The 18,920-nt window shown below is 42.6% G+C and overlaps 1 protein-coding gene across 2 annotated transcripts in view; it reads left to right on the top strand.

Moving 5' to 3' along the window:
• Positions 1 to 18,920, top strand: part of LOC139413586 (retinoic acid receptor gamma-A-like) — a 78,954-nt gene that overhangs the window by 30,114 nt on the left and 29,920 nt on the right. Inside the window, exon 1 of one of the 2 annotated variants that reach the window (XM_071161113.1) lies at positions 16,735 to 17,388. The exons of the other annotated variant lie outside the window; for it this stretch is intronic. Coding sequence (XP_071017214.1) covers positions 17,250 to 17,388 — 139 coding nt within the window. The 5' untranslated portion in view covers positions 16,735 to 17,249. Of the gene's footprint in view, positions 1 to 16,734; positions 17,389 to 18,920 lie in introns of those variants that run through there. 2 annotated transcript variants of the gene reach the window in all.

Consider the following 18,920-nt stretch of genomic DNA (forward strand, 5'->3'; position numbering starts at 1 on the left):
CTGAGAGCCCTCAGCTGGCCACTTACGCAATGTAGTCGTTTACGCTCATTCTTCAACATAAAGGTGTGAAACTATGTCAAAATGCTGTAGACCCCTCAGGGAATACGTAGAAAAAGGAATCTGGTTGATATCCCTTTCAATGGCCAATAGGGGTGCATAGGAACACAACGGTTTCAAAATAAGAGGCACTTCCTGATTGGATTTTTCTCAGGCTTTTGCCTGCAATATCAGTTCTGTTATACTCACAGGCAATATTTTTACAGTTTTGGAAACTTTAGAGTGTTTTCTATCCTAAGCTGTCAATTATATGCATATTCTAGCATCTTGTCCTGACAAAATAGCCTGTTTACTTTGGGAACGTTATTTTTCAAAAAATGAAAATAGTGCCCCTTAGTTTCAAGAGGTTAAGGCCATTTTTCTGGGATTAAAGGTCAAAAACAAAAATAGAGCGCTAATTTGACCTGCTTCACGTCAAAGTACATGTACCTGCGGTGTCAGGAAAAGAAGAACGAAACATTTATCTATCGTAATTTAAGAGAAAACGTCAAATGTACAATTGATGTTCAAAGAAATGTTGTTTTTTTCCAAAAAGGTTACATATCCAGTTGCGGCATGTTCAGATGAATCTGTTAAAGTGGGTTTTGGAGCTCTGTGAGATTTCTGGGATTTTTGGGGATTTTCTGAAATCACAAACACTCCTTCAACCCTCTGTAAATCAGTCAGTTCTTAACGTAAAGACTTTAACCTAAAAATACTTTGTTAGATCCTACCCCAAGGAGGATATGTGTTCACTTTCAGCTTCCTGTGTCAACCAGAAGTGACTTAAATTGGGGTCAAAGAGGCTGTTTTGAAGGGTTAAAAAGGTCAGATCTTTTCAAAACTTGTGTGTGATTAGGCAACCCTCATGAACTGTAATTTGTTAATTTCCCCCAACAAATGTCAAAGAAAAGCTCTCACACACACACACACACACACACACACACACACACACACACACACACACACACACACACACACACACACACACACACACACACACACACAGCAAGGATGGAGTGACAGTGGGGGGCTTACAGAAACACAGAGCCTGCAATAGTTATCTTTGTTCAAACTATCAAAGAACCGTCAGACCTAGAGCTCTGAAACTTTAGAAACCTGTTCTAGAGCTTAAGTCGATAGTGCACGGTGAGTTATGTGGCTCTAGAATGTTCTCAGACTGAGAAACAGCCTCGTACATTTGCAATAACTTCAATTCATTTTGACATCATGAAAATGACGACATTTAGAAATGTCCCAGAGTCTCAAGACTAGGTGCATTGAAACCGCCTTGGCCCATAGAGATGGACCCTAACGTTTCTGTCCGATAGCTCATTCAAGGATCCCGTAGCAACGCCCGGAAAATGTGGATTTTCAGCACCAATTAAGGTCGCTGTTCGTGCCTCAAATGACCTATTGAGACAAAACTCGGAATTCGGGGTCGCCTCAGATAGGCCTACACCTAACATCAGAAATGGACCTGCAGCTAGAACGTAACTAGGTGTTTTATGTTTTTATTATGGTTTATTAAACAGAAGGCACTGTGAATTTTGGGCCTGCTCTGAAATATGTGATAGTTGGCTTCTAAACGAGTTGGAAAAAGTGGGTGTGGTGTCAGTTTGTATCAGTTGGGTGTCAGAATGATATTTAATTGACTGATGGACGGTGACTTGCTGGCTGACTTTTGTTCATTTGCAATATGTTTAAACAGTGATAGACCATCACTAAATTGACATTCTGAAATCAACACCAACGAGCAATGGAGAGGAACCAGAATCACTGCCCAGCCATCCCGAGTTCATCGGGCCAGTCAATTTTGCATTTCTGCAGTATTTTTGAGCAAGTCAAATTCGTGATGGTAAATGCCCATTGAAACATATTGCAAATGGACAACCGTGTGCCTGGTGATTGGAATGGGTTACCAGGAGCACATTTAAAAAATGGTTTTTAATGCCTTTAGGGGGGTGCAAGGGTTCTACGGTTGGGTATGGAGCACCACGCACCCGTTGCCCATCCAATAGGGGGCAACCCAGGTCATTTTGGACATTTTTCAATTAAAAAAAAAAACAACAGAGTCCCACTTCTCCCTCATCATACATGACAAATAGACCATCCAAGTTGATTCATGGCTTAACATAGTGCTATATATCATTTGGGCAGTATAAATGCCATTTGGACATGGTTCACTGACTTTTGGGTTTGGAAACCGACTTCCTATGATCATATATGGCAAATGAACATAACATCCTGATTTGGCACTTTCGATACTTTCATATTGCATTTGGACATTTGTTATGGCATTTGGCAATGGTTTACTGAATTTTGACTTGGACTTTTGACTTCCTATGAAATCATATTGCAAAACATATGTCTTATGGACAATTAAAAAATTATGAGAATAAAATATGACAAAAGTATGTTCATACAGTTTGTTGTCAAATACATGTGTAATTGACAACAAAAAAAATCTAAAGAATTTCGAAAAAACGGCCAAGAAAGTACTTTTTTAAGGGGGTGATAAGTTTTTAAAATAATTTTTACATTTTCAAAATTTGACCCTTGGGTCTTGACTTGTATTACATTTGCAATATGAAAATTTACGATGGAGCGCGCTCGCCATCTATTGATTTTTTGCTGTGTGACACTTGGCATTTGCCATATGGCATTTGCAATCAGTTTTGAATGAAACGACGTCCATTTGACTGATATTGTATATTGTGTATATGTTTCGTACGGTGCCAATAAGATCCCATTCATTTTTGTTCATTTCAGGGGGGTATTCCCTTACAATGAATGGGACTACTTCTTAATTTCTCAAAAGAAAAACATTGAACAATTTCTAAAGACTGTTGACATCTAGTGGAAGCCATAGGAACTACAACCAGGTTCCTAATAATAAGGGTATCCCATAGAAAACCATTGGAAAATCCTATGACCTCAATTGTTTTTCCCCTGGATGGTTTGTCCTCAGGGTTTCGCCTGCCAAATCAGTTCTGTTATACTCACAGACATTTTAACAGTTTTAGAAACTTTAGAGTGTTTTCTATCCAAATCTACCAATTATATGCATATCCTAGCTTCTGGGCCTGAGTAACAAGCAGTTTATTTTGGGCATGCTTTTCTTCCAGATGTCAAAATACTGCCCCCTACCCAAGAGACGTTAATATTCCAACGGGGCAGGCAATAGACAGGTTAAGGCAGGCAGGGGTCAGTAAACCAGAGGAAGGGCAACGGTACCCCATGGCAGGCATGCTCAGGGTCAGGGTAGGCAGAGGTCAACATTGAATTTGTAAAATAAATTCTCTCATCTCGATATTGTCATAGTTTTAGTCAGGAAAAATAGGTTGTTGACAAATATTTTTCGTCATAGTTATTGTTGACAAAATTAACACTGCATCTTACCACTAACCTTAAAACCCCCATACCATTGAATTACTTAACCAATCATGGTTGTTGCGCTGTAAAAACAAAGGAGAATTACAGGGAGAATTTACGTTTGCGGTTGGGGGAATTAATGACAAATGTTAGGGGAACTAAAATGACGAAGGTTAGGTGAATTTACATAGCAGGTGAGGTGAATTAGGTTGAATTTGGAATAAGGGTTTAGGGGAAAAGTTAGCTAAAATGCTACAATTGTCCCTGATAGGACACAAACATGCTTGGCTGGATATTTTGGTTTGATAGTGGTTTCAAGTTAGCCCTGGCTGCCTAAACCAGTGGTTCTCAAACCTCTCCTCGGGGAACCCCAGAAGTTCCATGTATTTGATCTATTCTAGAGGTACCTCACCTGATTCAACATGTCAACTAATCAACAAGTCATTGACTACATGAATCAGGTGAACTAGTTTAGGTCTCCAACAAAATTGTTAATCTTCTGGGGGTTCCCGAGGAGAGGTTTGAGAACCACTGGCCTAAACAGCCAAATATTGGGGTGTTGGTTTAGCGTTCAGTCAGAATACGGCATTAAGACATATGCATATTTTAGTTTAGTGTCCACTTGGAAGCTATGAATAGACTTATTTTTGCTGAGCCAGATTTTCTTCTAAATTGTCATTACCTTGAACATTTTGGACTATTCTAACTTATACAGTGCCTTGCGAAAGTATTCGGCCCCCTTGAACTTTGCGACCTTTTGCCACATTTCAGGCTTCAAACATAAAGATATAAAACTGTATTTTTTTGTGAAGAATCAACAACAAGTGGGACACAATCATGAAGTGGAACGACATTTATTGGATATTTCAAACTTTTTTAACAAATCAAAAACTGAAAAATTGGGCGTGCAAAATTATTCAGCCCCTTTACTTTCAGTGCAGCAAACTCTCTCCAGAAGTTCAGTGAGGATCTCTGAATGATCCAATGTTGACCTAAATGACTAATGATGATAAATACAATCCACCTGTGTGTAATCAAGTCTCTGTATAAATGCACCTGCACTGTGATAGTCTCAGAGGTCCGTTAAAAGAGCAGAGAGCATCATGAAGAACAAGGAACACACCAGGCAGGTCCGAGATACTGTTGTGAAGAAGTTTAAAGCCGGATTTGGATACAAAAAGATTTCCCAAGCTTTAAACATCCCAAGGAGCACTGTGCAAGCGATAATATTGAAATGGAAGGAGTATCAGACCACTGCAAATCTACCAAGACCTGGCCGTCCCTCTAAACTTTCAGCTCATACAAGGAGAAGACTGATCAGAGCAGCCAAGAGGCCCATGATCACTCTGGATGAACTGCAGAGATCTACAGCTGAGGTGGGAGACTCTGTGCATAGGACAACAATCAGTCGTATATTGCACAAATCTGGCCTTTATGGAAGAGTGGCAAGAAGAAAGCCATTTCTTAAAGATATCCATAAAAAGTGTTGTTTAAAGTTTGCCACAAGCCACCTGGGAGACACACCAAACATGTGGAAGAAGGTGCTCTGGTCAGATGAAACCAAAATTGAACTTTTTGGCAACAATGCAAAACGTTATGTTTGGCGTAAAAGCAACACAGCTCATCACCCTGAACACACCATACCCACTGTCAAACATGGTGGTGGCAGCATCATGGTTTGGGCCTGCTTTTCTTCAGCAGGGACAGGGAAGATGGTTAAAATTGATGGGAAGATGGATGGAGCCAAATACAGGACCATTCTGGAATAAAACCTGATGGAGTCTGCAAAAGACCTGAGACTGGGACGGAGATTTGTCTTCCAACAAGACAATTATACAAAACATAAAGCAAAATCTACAATGGAATGGTTCAAAAATAAACATATCCAGGTGTTAGAATGGCCAAGTCAAAGTCCAGACCTGAATCCAATCGAGAATCTGTGGAAAGAACTGAAAACTGCTGTTCACAAATGCTCTCCATCCAACCTCACTGAGCTCGAGCTGTTTTGCAAGGAGGAATGTGAAAAAATGTCAGTCTCTCGATGTGCAAAACTGATAGAGACATACCCCAAGCGACTTACAGCTGTAATCGCAGCAAAAGGTGGCGCTACAAAGTATTAACTTAAGGGGGCTGAATAATTTTGCACGCCCAATTTTTCAGTTTTTGATTTGTTAAAAAAGTTTGAAATATCCAATAAATGTCGTTCCACTTCATGATTGTGTCCCACTTGTTGTTGATTCTTCACAAAAAAATACAGTTTTATATCTTTATGTTTGAAGCCTGAAATGTGGCAAAAGGTCGCAAAGTTCAAGGGGGCCGAATACTTTCGCAAGGCACTGTATATGTTGTCGTTCCTTTGATACTTTTTTCAACTACAGAATGTTTTCCCATCTTGTCTCGCTTTTTGTCTAAGAAATCCCACTGGGCACAGACGTCAGTTCAACGTCTAGTTTTGATTATCATTTGGTTGTTGTCAACTAATGTGAATTCAACGTGAAATCAACACCATGTCAATGGATTTAGGTTAAACGTTGGGTGAAAAAAAATCTGAAATGACCTTACATTGATGACTTTTTGCAGATCCAATCCGTTTTCCAAGTCATTATAGAGTTTTGGTGTTTAAATGACATGGAAACAACATTGATTCAACCAGTTTTTGCACAATATCTCTTTGTCTTGAATATGGATCAATGGTATGTGACTTAAACATAAACAGACTTGAATCCGAACCCACAACTTTATCTGGTCTGACAATCTGATAGAATCATTTAGTTCACAACTGAAAAGCCTGTTAAGTTTTACAACCAGCATAGTCCTTTCCAAACAGCTCATATGCAGTGCACCTGTAGGTCTACTATACTGTACTTCAAATGTCAAAATCAAATCAAATTTTATTTGTCACATACACATGGTTAGCAGATGTTAATGCGAGTGTAGCGAAATGATGTGCTTCTAGTTCCGACAATGCAGTAATATTCAACGAGTAATCTAACCTAACAATTTCACAACAACTACCTTATACACACAAGTGTAAAGGGATGAAGAATATGTACATGAAAATATATGAATGAGTGATGGAACAGAACGGCATAGACAAGATGCGGTAGATGATATCGAGTACAGTATGTACATATGAGATGAGTAATGTAGGGTATGTAAACATATAAAAGTGGCATTGTTTAAAGTGGCTAGGGATACATGTATTACATAAAGATGGCAAGATGCAATAGATGGTATAGAGTACAGTATATACATATGAGATGAGTAATGTAGGGTATGTGAACATTATATTAAGTGCCATTTTTTAAAGTGGCTAGTGATACATTTTTTACATAATTTTTCCATTGTTAAAGTGGCTGGAGTTGAGTCAGTATGTTGGCAGCAGCCACTCAATGTTAGTAGTGGCTGTTTAACAGTATGATGGCCTTGAGATAGAAGCTGTTTTTCAGTCTCTCGGTCCCTGCTTTGATGCACCTGTACTGACCTCGCCTTCAAGTCAAGGATGATAGCGGGGTGAACAGGCAGTGGCTCGGGTGGTTGTTGTCCTTGGGGATCTTTATGGCCTTCCTGTGACATCGGGTGGTGTAGGTGTCCTGTAGGGCAGGTAGTTTGCCCCCGGTGATGCATTGTGCAGACCTCACTACCCTCTGGAGAGCCTTACGGTTGTGGGTGGAGCAGTTGCCGTACCAGGCGGTGATACAGCCCGACAGGATGCTCTCGATTGTGTATCTGTAAAAGTTTAAGACTGCTTTTGGTGACAAGTCGAATTTCTTCAGCCTCCTGAGGTTGAAGAGGCGCTGCTGAGCCTTCCTCTCCACGCTGTCTGTATGGGTGGACCAATTCAGTTTGTCCGTGATGTGTACGCAGAGGAACTTAAAACTTACTACCCTCTCCACTACTGTCCCGTCGACAGTGTGGAGAAATTGAGCTAAATGCAGATTTGATACATCCTCAAGAGAAGTCAATAAAACTATATTGCATTACTAAGTCCTTCAATAATATGGCATTCAAGAGTGAAAACATATGTTATCTGAAATATGTTGTTTGTGTAAAGGTTAAGAATTTATCACTTTTATGAGCCTAAAATCGTAAAACGCTATGTTTCTCACAGAGAAGAGCAATTATTATCAATAACATGGTTGTTTGACCAAATATCACATAGACCTACAGCACTCTCTGCTCCCACTTGTGGATGTGGAAGGGTACAATTACATAAATACCAACACACACACACAAATACACATACACACACATACACAGACACCGACACACACACATATACAGACACACACACACAGACACACACACAAGTTCTGCTGTCATATAAGCTTGCTGATCTTTGATGTAAATATATCACTAGCCACTTTAAACAATGCTACCTTATATAATGTTACTTACCCTACATTATTAATCTCATATGCATACGTATATACTGTACTCTATATCATCGACTGTATCCTTATGTAATACATGTATCACTAGCCACTTTAAACTATGCCACTTTGTTTACATACTCATCTCATTTGTACATACTGTACTCGATACCATCTACTGTATCTTGCCTATGCTGCTCTGTACCATCACTCATTCATATATCCTTATGTACATATTCTTTATCCCCTTACACTGTGTACAAGACAGTAGTTTTGGAATTGTTAGTTAGATTACTTGTTATTACTGCATTGTCGGAACTAGAAGCACAAGCATTTCGCTACACTCGCATTAACATCTGCTAACCATGTGTATGTGACAAATAAAATTTGATTTGATTTGATTTGATTTGATCTTGGAGGAATTTTGCCTCTTATAGGCGGTCTGGTCGGAAGCGGTCAGATGAGATGAGATGGAAGACGAAACGTTTCAAATGAATGCCACATTTTGATGGAAAGAAACCACTAGGATGGCCCAAAAGTAAAGGTTACTTTAGTACTGAAAGGGACCCAGGACAAACAACACATTGTGTCTAATTTGTTTTTTAAATATAAAATCGGATTTGGAATGTTGGGTCTGGTCCAAGCCTTCAACCAGCAGAGGCCTGTTTGTGTGTGTGCGTGTGTGTGTGTGTGTGTGTGTGTGTGTGTGTGTGTGTGTGTGTGTGTGTGTGTGTGTGTGTGTGTGTGTGTGTGTGTGTGTGTGTGTGTGTGTGTGTGTGTGTGTGTGTGTGTGTGTGTGTGTGTGTGTGTGTGTGAGAGTGCTCAAGAGAAGGATGGACTGTGTCTATGGAGAAAGATAATTGCATAATCTAAGTCAGTTGATTAAATTCTGGTTGAAAAATGTTGCGTTTGAGACCACCTAAAGTGAGACCGTTTTGAGGACAAAGACCAGAGCAAATTGAGTCCAAGTCAAGACCAAGACTGGGAGAGAGGCGAGGGGTCCAAGACCAAGTCGAGACCGAGACCAGAAAAATGTGAGTCCAATTCAAGACCATGGTAGTAATTGTGTCAAATCGTCAATATGTGGTCTTGAGGCTGAGTGGTAGGCTACAACACTGGAGGAGGGTAGATGATGGTGATGGAGTCTACTGATGATCTTGTAGAGGGAAAGTCTGGGATCCAGCCGGAGTCTTACAGCCTATGGACTTCTCCTCTTCCACCCTGTGTAGCAGAGTTCAGAATAGTAGCCAGTCGTCCTCACTACAAGCCCTCTGACTCAGTACTGCTGTATTCCGCTTTCCTCTATCATTTCTCTCATGCTTCAGACGACTCCTCCAATGATCAGGAACTGGTAGCCAAGTGAAACATGGTTCCATGGTTGCCATGACGCCATGAGTTCGCATAGGCAGAGAGCTCTGTAAACATTGTACAAATTTGTTTTTAATTACATTTTTCAAGAAACTTTTTGGGGGGGTTTTGGTAACTTAATAAGGGTTGATCTGAAATATCTGGTGGCAAACCACGGAGTTGCAGGCATAATGATGGCTTGGCTAGCTAACAAGCTAGCTAGTTAGATTTGCTCCAGGAACCAGCTAATGGTATTTGAATGATGCGTTCACATCACCAGCTTTTCGTTCCACCTATCCCGGTTCCTGGAAGGGTGTGGACTGCAGTGTGAGGGAATGGTAGAGACTCGCCTTGTAGGGGACTGTTCCAGACTGTCGAGGTGTGGTGATCTTTTCTGGAGCTTTTAAGCCCCGCTTCCACTAGCACTTAAAATTAGGGCCAAATCAGGGTTGGCTAGAATGGAATTCTCAAATTGAAGCTTGGACAAGGGAATCCCAGGCCAACACAGTCCAGTTTCACAACTGGTGCCAGCTCGATTAGAATTCGGCTGGTGACGCTGTTACTATGAAACCACCAGCTGGTCACTAAACCCTTAATAAAAGTGTTTAATCAACAACAACAAAACATTGGTGCCAAAAAAAAAGTTCAAACAAAAGTACAATATTTACAGATCTTTCTGCCTAAGCTTACTCTTGGTGCCATGGCAAGAGGCAACTACAGAACACAGGCTACTTCAAAATAACAGGAGGAAATACACCAAAATCAGAGAATGAGTCCATTCTCTCTGAAGAAAACACTGATTGTTATTTGTATTCATTTTTAAATGTAGTTGTTTAGAAGAGAAACTTGAGTCAGGCACAAAATCAAAACAAATGTACAGAGGGGCCGCACAGGGAGCGTGGGCAAATCTGCATGATGACAGATGCAGATAAAGGATCCCTTGACAAGAGATTGACACAAACCTCAACCAATGAAAATTGGTCTGGTCTTGAGAGCGAGGTGGTCCAATGGAGTTCAGTGAGTGGTTGCAGTCTGAAGAAGAGGGTGGGGCATAAGCTCTCTAATTTGCACTAATGCACGCTTTTGCTGATCTCTTCCTGATCCAAAGCTCTTCCTGGCTTTGTCCATCATCCTCTGACTGTTATTTCTTGCTCCAATGTCAAGATTACTATACGTTTTCGAACTTTAGAACGATCCACAGTCTGATACACAGGCTTGAACTGATGAGCAAATGCTTTAGGCCAGTTCTATTCTCACAACACAATATACACCCATTTTGAGCTAGTCACACATTGTCCTCAGCAATGTTTCAGTGTTGGGCCTCGACTTGGGTGTGTGTGCGTGTATGTGTGTGTGTGTAGAGCAGGGCTTGTGTGGTGTTATGTGTCTTTGTCATCACATGCGCTCAGTTTCAGCATGTCCAAACACACACACACACCACTGCCAGCCTGCTCTCAAAGGAACTGAAGACTATGCATTCCAACACAAGCAAATGCCACACAAAATGCAGACAAAAGTTCTATAGTCCTGTAATTGCGACCATAATTGTGACTGCAGCCTTATTGATGAACACATTGTGACTTGTGCCCAGGCTGTTAGTGCTGGTGTTATGAGAGACTGAGAAAGACCATTGTTCTGGCCTGTGTGTGTTTGTGTCAGAAATGACAACAGGATGAATAGCTGAGAAACCAGATACTGTGAAGAGCTGGAATGTGAATGTGTGCAGTGTGTGTGTGTGTGTGTGTGTGTGTGTGTGTGTGTGTGTGTGTGTGTGTGTGTGTGTGTGTGTGTGTGTGTGTGTGTGTGTGTGTGTGTGTGTGTGTGTGTGTGTGTGTGTGTGTGTGTGTGTGTTCAAAAAAATGTTGGAGAGAGAGAAAAAGAGCGAAAGAAACAGAACGAAAGAAACCGAGCGGGAATGGGCCAACCTTTTCCTGTCTGCATTCTCTCTTTAGTTTTTGTCTCTTTTTCCTCAGTCCTGGGCTTGGGGGCTGTAGGGGAGGGATTATTGAGTGGGTAGGGGGGGCTGTAAGTGTCTCAAGGTGTGGAGAGAACAGACCAGGCTGAGAATCTGCAGCTACGCTCCCTTCTGTGTGTGTGTGTGTGTGTGTGTGTGTGTGTGTGTGTGTGTGTGTGTGTGTGTGTGTGTGTGTGTGTGTGCGCGCACGCGTATACGTGCGTGCCTGCGTGTGTGTGTGTGTCCTGCGTGTTGAAAGACAGGTAAAAATGTTGCAACTGGAAGAGGGAAAGGTTTTGAGGGGGACATAGAGGGGAAAGCTTACATGAACCAAGCAAAGCTGAAAAGGCAAAAATAGGCCGTAGCATCACGTAAATAAGGACTTTTTCCTTGGAAGTTTTACTATTGTTCCCTAGGGAGATAAATGAGGGACAGTAGAGAAAAAGAGAGGAGTAAGAATAATAGAGAGAAAAATGCAACAGTACATAAACCGAGTGGTGAGGATATTGACAGTAAACCTGTGATAATACACTAAGGCTAAATCTAATCGGATAAAAACAAAGAGATCGGACGAAAAGTGAGCCAGGGAAACAACAGAAACCAGGGAGGGAGGGAGGAGAACGGCAGAAGAAGTCTGGAGGGGGGAGTTAGTTCCCCACTGGGGGTTTCTTCAAGAGTTCATCTCTCTTGAACGAGGGAAGGGAAGGGAGAAGGGATGGGGGTGGAGTTGACCATATAGAGAGCGTATGAAGTATCCAAAGTCACAGCACCAGATTTAAGTTGGCTTGCGGGGGAAAGTGTGGTTTTAATGGGGCTGAAGTAGCCAACAACCCCAGGACTGGGCAAACCAACTGAATTGATTTGAATAAATGCAATTATAAAACAACACAAGCCAGATGAAGTGGAAAGAGAGAGTCCGAGAGGTGAAAACACAAACCCACAGGAGAGAGAGAGAAAGACAGAGAGAGAAGGGGAGGGGAGAGAGAGGGGAAGAGGGGGAGGTAGAGCAGGAGAGAGACAGGGAGGGAGAATTATAGGTGACAGGTGAACATACTGTACACACAGCTGACAATGCTTGTGTTGATTTATGGAACATGCTCCTCTCTTAACATGTTATGAAATAACTTCTGTATCAGTTAAAATGACTTCCCCTCTCTTTAACACATCACGGGTCAGCCACTACTTGGGTCAGTGGCTGAAACTTTGTCAGTAGCGGTTTAGTCTATGTTGCTGCTGTGCTTTTTGATGTGTTTGGTCAAACCCTTTGTTGTGTTTGAAGTTGGTAATCAGAGAGGAAAAGTGAACGACACAGTGTGTACTAGTATGGGCAGCAGTAACGAGACCTGAGACTCATTCCAATAAAAGCAGGACATAATTAAGGAGGGTAGAATGAGAGAGTGAGGCGAAAACAAAGAGAGAGGTAAGGGAGAATGAGACTGTGTGTGTGCAGCCTAGCGGTTAAGAGTGTTGGTCTAGTAACTGAACGATCACTGGTTCAAATCCAAGAGCTGACGATTAAAAATCTGTTAATGTGCCCTTGAGCAAGGCCTCAAGGGCCTAATTGCTCCTGTAAGTCACTCTGGATAAGTGTATCTGCTAATGACTACTGTGTGTGCGAAATAGAGGGATGAGATGAGATGAGATGAGAACGGTGGAACATTTATGATAGTCAACCAGAGAACAAAGGAAAAGCATGATTTGACCTTTATTTAACTAGGCAAGTCAGTTAAGAACAAATTCTTATTTTCAATGACGGCCTAGGAACAGTGGGTTATAACTGCCTGTTCAGGGGCAGAACGACAGACTTGGACCTTGTCAGCTCGGGGATATGAACTTGAAACCTTTCGGTTACTAGTCCAACACTCTAACCACTAGGCTACCCTGCCACCCCTATGATATAGAAATTAGGAGTAAATATCAGAAAGCTATGGTCATCATGGGCAGTTGTTGCATAATCCACTTACTTGGGAAAGTTGCACAATACTGTGTAATTCATTAAACCCCCTCTCTGGGTCATCAGGTTGAACTGTGTGTGTGTGGTTTCCTCCCCACGGCACTGTCATCTGAAGTCTCTGTGGTGCCTTCACCCTACATGCAGTGACCATCAGAAATGATCCATCTGTCACTTAATGCAAGCTAAGTGTGGTACACTCAGGCTCAGCATTAATTTACAATAAGATGGCACTCTTCTCTTAACATTGTGTTTTGACTCAGTACATGTGCCCTCCCTTTGGAACACTATGAAGTGGTGTTTGGGACACATTCATTTGTATTGTTGGAACCCTAGAGTGGAACATGGAGCCTCAAGTCTGTGTGGGTCTCAACTTCCGGACTAGTCTCTGTGCTGTTGTGCTGTTTGTTACTACTTGGCTATCTGCCAAACTTTTCAGTTTTTACCTTTAATACATTTACGAACATCTTAGTTTTTATCCTCGCTCAACTTTTTTCATTCAACTTTTTCACCCCGGACGCTTTATCTAGACATTGTTCTACAGGACCTTCACCAGCCGAAATAAGAAAAGTAGTAACATTAAAACTATGCCATCTACTGTAATTGCAGTCGCTATACTCATAATATACAGCAGAACTATCGCCTTATGGGGAGGATAGCCGTGTTGCAAGCCCAGCTTCAGATGCAATCGTTAGTCAAGGGCAATTTAAGTGTAGGAAAGGATGAACCAGAGTCTGTGCCACCAGTAAGTACAGATGGTAATATAAATTCCCCCATACAGTCCCCGCAATCGGACTATTTTCTCTAGGCTTCTGGAAAGAAAAGCTGTTGGTATGCTCTACCTGTGTCGCTCATTCAGCCGACAGAAACCGGTTCTCCCTATTAAGCAACGAGTCGGAGTCAGAGGTCGAGCCTTCTCAGGTCTGAGCCCCCGAAGCCTCCCACAGTTAGCTCGGACAAATTGAAAACTCTAGTCATTGGCAACTCCATTACCCGCAATATTAGACTTAAAAAGAATCATCCAGCGATCATACACTGTTTACCAGCGGGCAGGGCTACCGACGTAAAGGCTAATCTGAAGATGGTGCTGGCTAAGGCTAAAACTTGCGAGTGTAGATAGTTTAGTTATATTGTTATCCACGTCGGCACTAGTGATGTTAGGATGAAAAGGTCAGAGGTCACCAAGTGCAACATAGCTTCCATGTGTAAATCAGCTAGAATGTGTCGGCATCGAGTAATTGTCTCTGGCCCCCTCCCAGTTAGGGGGAGTGATGAGCTCTACAGCAGAATCTCACAGTCAATCGCTGGTTGGAAACTGTTTTCTGCTCCTCCCAAAAGATAGAATTGTAGATAATTGGCCCTCTTTCTGGGACTCACCCACAAACAGGACCAAGCCTGGCCTGTTGAGGAGTGACGGACTCCATCCTAGCTGGAGGGGTGCTCTCATCGTACCTATGAACATAGACAGGGCTCTAACTCCTCTAGCTCCACAATGAGATAGGGTGCAGGCCAGGCAGCTTAGTGGAGTCTGCCACCGTGTCTGTGCCTCGATCTAGGTTGGGCAAAACAAAACATGGTGGTGTTCGCCTTAGCAATCTCACTGGAATAAAGACCTCCTCCATTCCTGTCATTATTAAAAGAGATTGTGATATCTCACATCTCAAAACAGGGTTACTTAAAATGTTAGATCCCTCACTTCCAAGGCAGTCATAGTCAATGAACTAATCACTGATCATAATCTTGATGTGATCGGCCTGACTGAAACATGGCTCAAGCATGATGAATTACGGTGTTAAATGAGGCCTCTCCTCCTGGTTACACTAGTGACCATATCCCCCGCGCATCCCGCAAAGGCGGAGGTGTTGCTAACATTTATGACAGCAAATTTCAATTTACAAAAAAGAAGTCATGAAATCTATGTAGCCAACTCAATCATTTTTTATAGCTCCTGCTTACAGGCCTCCTGGGCCTTATGCAGCATTCCTCACTTAGTTCCCTGAGTTCCTATCAGAACTTGTAGTCATGGCAGATAATAAAAATCAAAAAATATATATTTGGTATTTTTTTAAATTCACATGGAAAAGTCCACAGACCAACTCCAAAAGGCTTTCGGAGTCATCATCGACTCAATGGGTTTTGTCCAACATGTCTCCGGACCTGCTCATTGCCACAGTCATACTCTGGATCTAGTTTTGTCCCATGGAATAAATATTGTGGATTAAAATGTTTTTCCTCATAATCCTGGACTATCGGACCACCATTTTATTACGTTTGCAATCGCAACAAATGTAATTTAACCTTGCATAATACCCTAGATGCAGTCGCACCCCTAAAAACAAACAAAAAAATTGTCACAAGAAATTTGCTCCCTGGTATACAGAAATACCCGACCCCTGAAGGAAGCTTCCAGAAAATTTGAACGTAAATGGTGCTCCTCCAAACAGGAAGTCTTCCCTACTAGCTTGGAAAGACAGTACTGTGCAATATCGAAGAGCCCTCACCGCTGCTCGATCATCCTATTTTTCCAACCTAATTGAGGAGAATAAGAACAATCCAACATAAAAAAAATGGTAATGTCGCAAAGCTAACTAAAAAGCAGCATTCAACAAGAGAGAATAACCTTCACTTCAGCTGTGATAAATTCATGAACTTATTCGATGAAAAGATCATGATCATTAGAAAGCAAATTACGGACTCCTCTTTAAATCTGCTTATTTCTCCAAAGCTCAGTTGTCCTGAGTCTGCACAGAACTGCCAGGACCTGGGATCAATGGAGACACTCACATTTTTTTAAATCTCTTGACACATTCATGAAAATAGTCATGGCCTCTAAACCGTCAAGCTGCATACTGGACCCTATTCCAACTAAACTACTGAAAGAGCTACTTCCTGTGCTTGGCCCTCCTTTGTTGAACATAATAAACGGCTCCCTATCCACCGGACGTGTACCAAACTCACTAAAAGTGGCAGTAATAAAGCCTCTCTTGAAAAAGCCAAACCTTGACCTGGAAAATGTTTTAAAAAATAATGGCTTATATCGAATCTCACATTCCTCTCAACATTTTTGGAAAAAGCTGTTGACATTTACTCCTGAGGTACTGACGTGTTGCACCCTCTACAACCACTGTGATTATTATTTGACCCTGCTGGTCATCTATGAACGTTTGAACATCTTGAAGAACAATCTGGCCTTAAATGGCCACGTATTCTTATAATCTCCACCCGGCACAGCCAGAAGAGGACTGGCCACCCCTCAGTGCCTGGTTCCTCTCTAGGTTTCTTCCTAGGTTCCTGCCTTTCTAGGGAGTTTTCCTAGCCACCGTGCTTCTACATCTGCATTTCTTGCTGTTTGGGTTATTAGGTTGGGTTTCTGTAAAGCACTTTGTGACATCTGCTGATGTAAAAAGGGCTTTATAAATACATTTGATTGATGGATTGATTGAGGAGGGGGGGATGATTTTCATTTGAGAAAGGAGGGGGGCTGAGAGAAAGAGAAAGAAAGAATTAAAGGGAGGCATAGTGTTTGTTTTCATTTGTCAAATATGAAGAGAAGAGAAAAGAGGGCAGGAAAGCTGACAGAGAAAATAGGAGCAAGAGAAAGTTTGTGACCAACCTGACTCTGAGTGGCCGCCCCTGGCTCTCTAGGTCCCTCCCCCCTCCTCCCTTCTCTTTCTCCCCTGTCTCTGCAGAGAGAACAGGCAGTTGGTTCGCTCCACATTGTCACTGGCTGTGTGTGAGAGGCCCAGAGAGCTGAGGAGAAGGGGGTGTTTGGATCAGTTACAGCCGCAAAGGAGAGACACTCAGAGGGGAGAGAGGGCTCGAGAGACTGACGACTGAGTGTGAGAGAGAGGGAAGCAGTCTGGAGCTTGAGAGAAAAGCTCAAGAGAAGACCAGAACCAAAGAAAGAAAGCTGTTCAACTCTAAGACCAACATACACACACACACAGAGTGAGAGAGAGAGAGAGAGAGAGAGAGAGAGAGAGAGAGAGAGAGGTTGGGGGGTGGAAGGCAGTCGAGGACTTTATCAGAGTGGAACCGACAACAACCACAAGCCTGGAGAGCCAGTCCTTCTCTGAGCTGCTCTTGTTTTGTTCTGTGTGGAAATTCCTTTGAGACGTCACTGCTAGCTGAGCTCAGCTGAACAACCACAGCCAAGAAAGACTGTTGTGGTTGCTTGTCAAACTATAGTGTGTGTGGAGATAGAGCGAGGAGCATGTTTGACTGTATGGAGGCTCTTGCCCCCCGGCCGCTCTTTGACGTGTCCACTCAAGGGGCTTGCATGTTGGGCAAGGCCACCCCCTTCTTCCCTGGTCTGGACCCCTTTGCCTGGGCTGGGATGGCCAGTGTTCAGTGTAAGTGACGTGTTTGCTCTGTCTCCTCTCTTGACTCATCAGACTGTAAAAGCTTGACTGTGTATATGTTGTGTTTGTGTGTGTTTGTGCAGAGCCAGGAGTTTTACACTCCTCATTAGACTGGTGGTGTTATTGTAATCATCCGGGAGAGCGACTATCTCAGTATGTGTGTGTGTGTGTGTGTGTGTGTGTGTGTGTGTGTGTGTGTGTGTGTGTGTGTGTGTGTGTGTGTGTGTGTGTGTGTGTGTGTGCGTGTGTGTGTGTGTGTGTGTGTGTGTGAGAGAGAGAGAGAGAGAGTGTGTGTTTGTATGTGTGTGTGTGTGTGTGTGTGTGTGTGTGTGTGTGTGTGTGTGTGTGTGTGTGTGTGTGTGTGTTCACTTGTTTGAGGTTGAGGGTGATACTTGGTGGTGTCCCATCTTTTCCACAAGTTCAGAGAGAGAGTGGAGAGAGAGTGCCGGGGAGGAAACGGGCGAACTGTGTGTTTGTATGTGTGTCCTTATCAGAGTGCTGGTGTTGTTATCATAGAGCTCTCTCCACAGGAAGAGCCTGATTCCATTGGATTCTCTGTGCCCATTCTCACCCTCCAGTTTGTTTGTTTATGTACTTAGCGTGTGTGTGTGTGACTGTGTATTTATTCATCATCATGTTTGTTTTCTTTCTGAATGACTTCAGATGAAGGATTTAGCTCTCTCTTACAATATGGGCCCCTTGACCTTGTGAGGTGTTAGGAAACTAACAACCAAAGTCAAAATGAAAATTGATCCTTTAATTTAAAGGGATCACAAGAGTCCTAATGATGAAAGCCTATAACACATTTCAGTGGAGATCTGGGTAACTGATGCAATGCGAATAACAACATAAAAACATAATTATCTAACTTAAAGGTTCATTTTAGGGCAAAACTGTTAATGAAAAATGAATAGATGCATGAATAAGTAGGACAGTACGGCTTGACCCAGTAACAACTGAGGCCTTGGGCCCACTCTCTTTCTGGAGGCTTTACCCAGGCCTTGGAGTACAACAGGGCCCACTCTCTTTCTGGAGGCTTTGCCCAGGCCTTGGAGTACAACAGGGCCCTCTCTCTTTCTGGAGGCTTTGCCCAGGCCTTGGAGTACAACAGGGCCCTCTCTCTTTCTGGAGGCTTTGCCCAGGCCTTGGAGTACAACAGGGCCCTCTCTCTTTCTGGAGGCTTTGCCCTTAGCTAACACACAACATTGTTTAAATGTTTTCATTTAACTAAGCAAGTCAGTTAAGAACAAATTCTTATTTACAATGACAGTCTACACCAGCCAAACCCAGAGCAATAGTGCGCCGCCCTATGGAACTCCCAATCACAGCCGGTTGTGATACAGCCTGAATTCGAACCAGGCTGTAGTGACGCCTCTAGCACTGAGATGCAGTGCATTAGACTGCTGCGCCACTCGGGAGCCTGTTTAATGCCTGTTTGAGTGAGATGGAGTGAAAGAGAATGGGTGTGAGAAATGAACTGGAGTTGTTATTGTTATGTAGCCTATTTACCCTCACCACTGTAT

Source organism: Oncorhynchus clarkii, chromosome 7, assembly GCF_045791955.1.
Source record: "Oncorhynchus clarkii lewisi isolate Uvic-CL-2024 chromosome 7, UVic_Ocla_1.0, whole genome shotgun sequence".
In the NCBI taxonomy this organism is placed as follows: domain Eukaryota; kingdom Metazoa; phylum Chordata; class Actinopteri; order Salmoniformes; family Salmonidae; genus Oncorhynchus; species Oncorhynchus clarkii.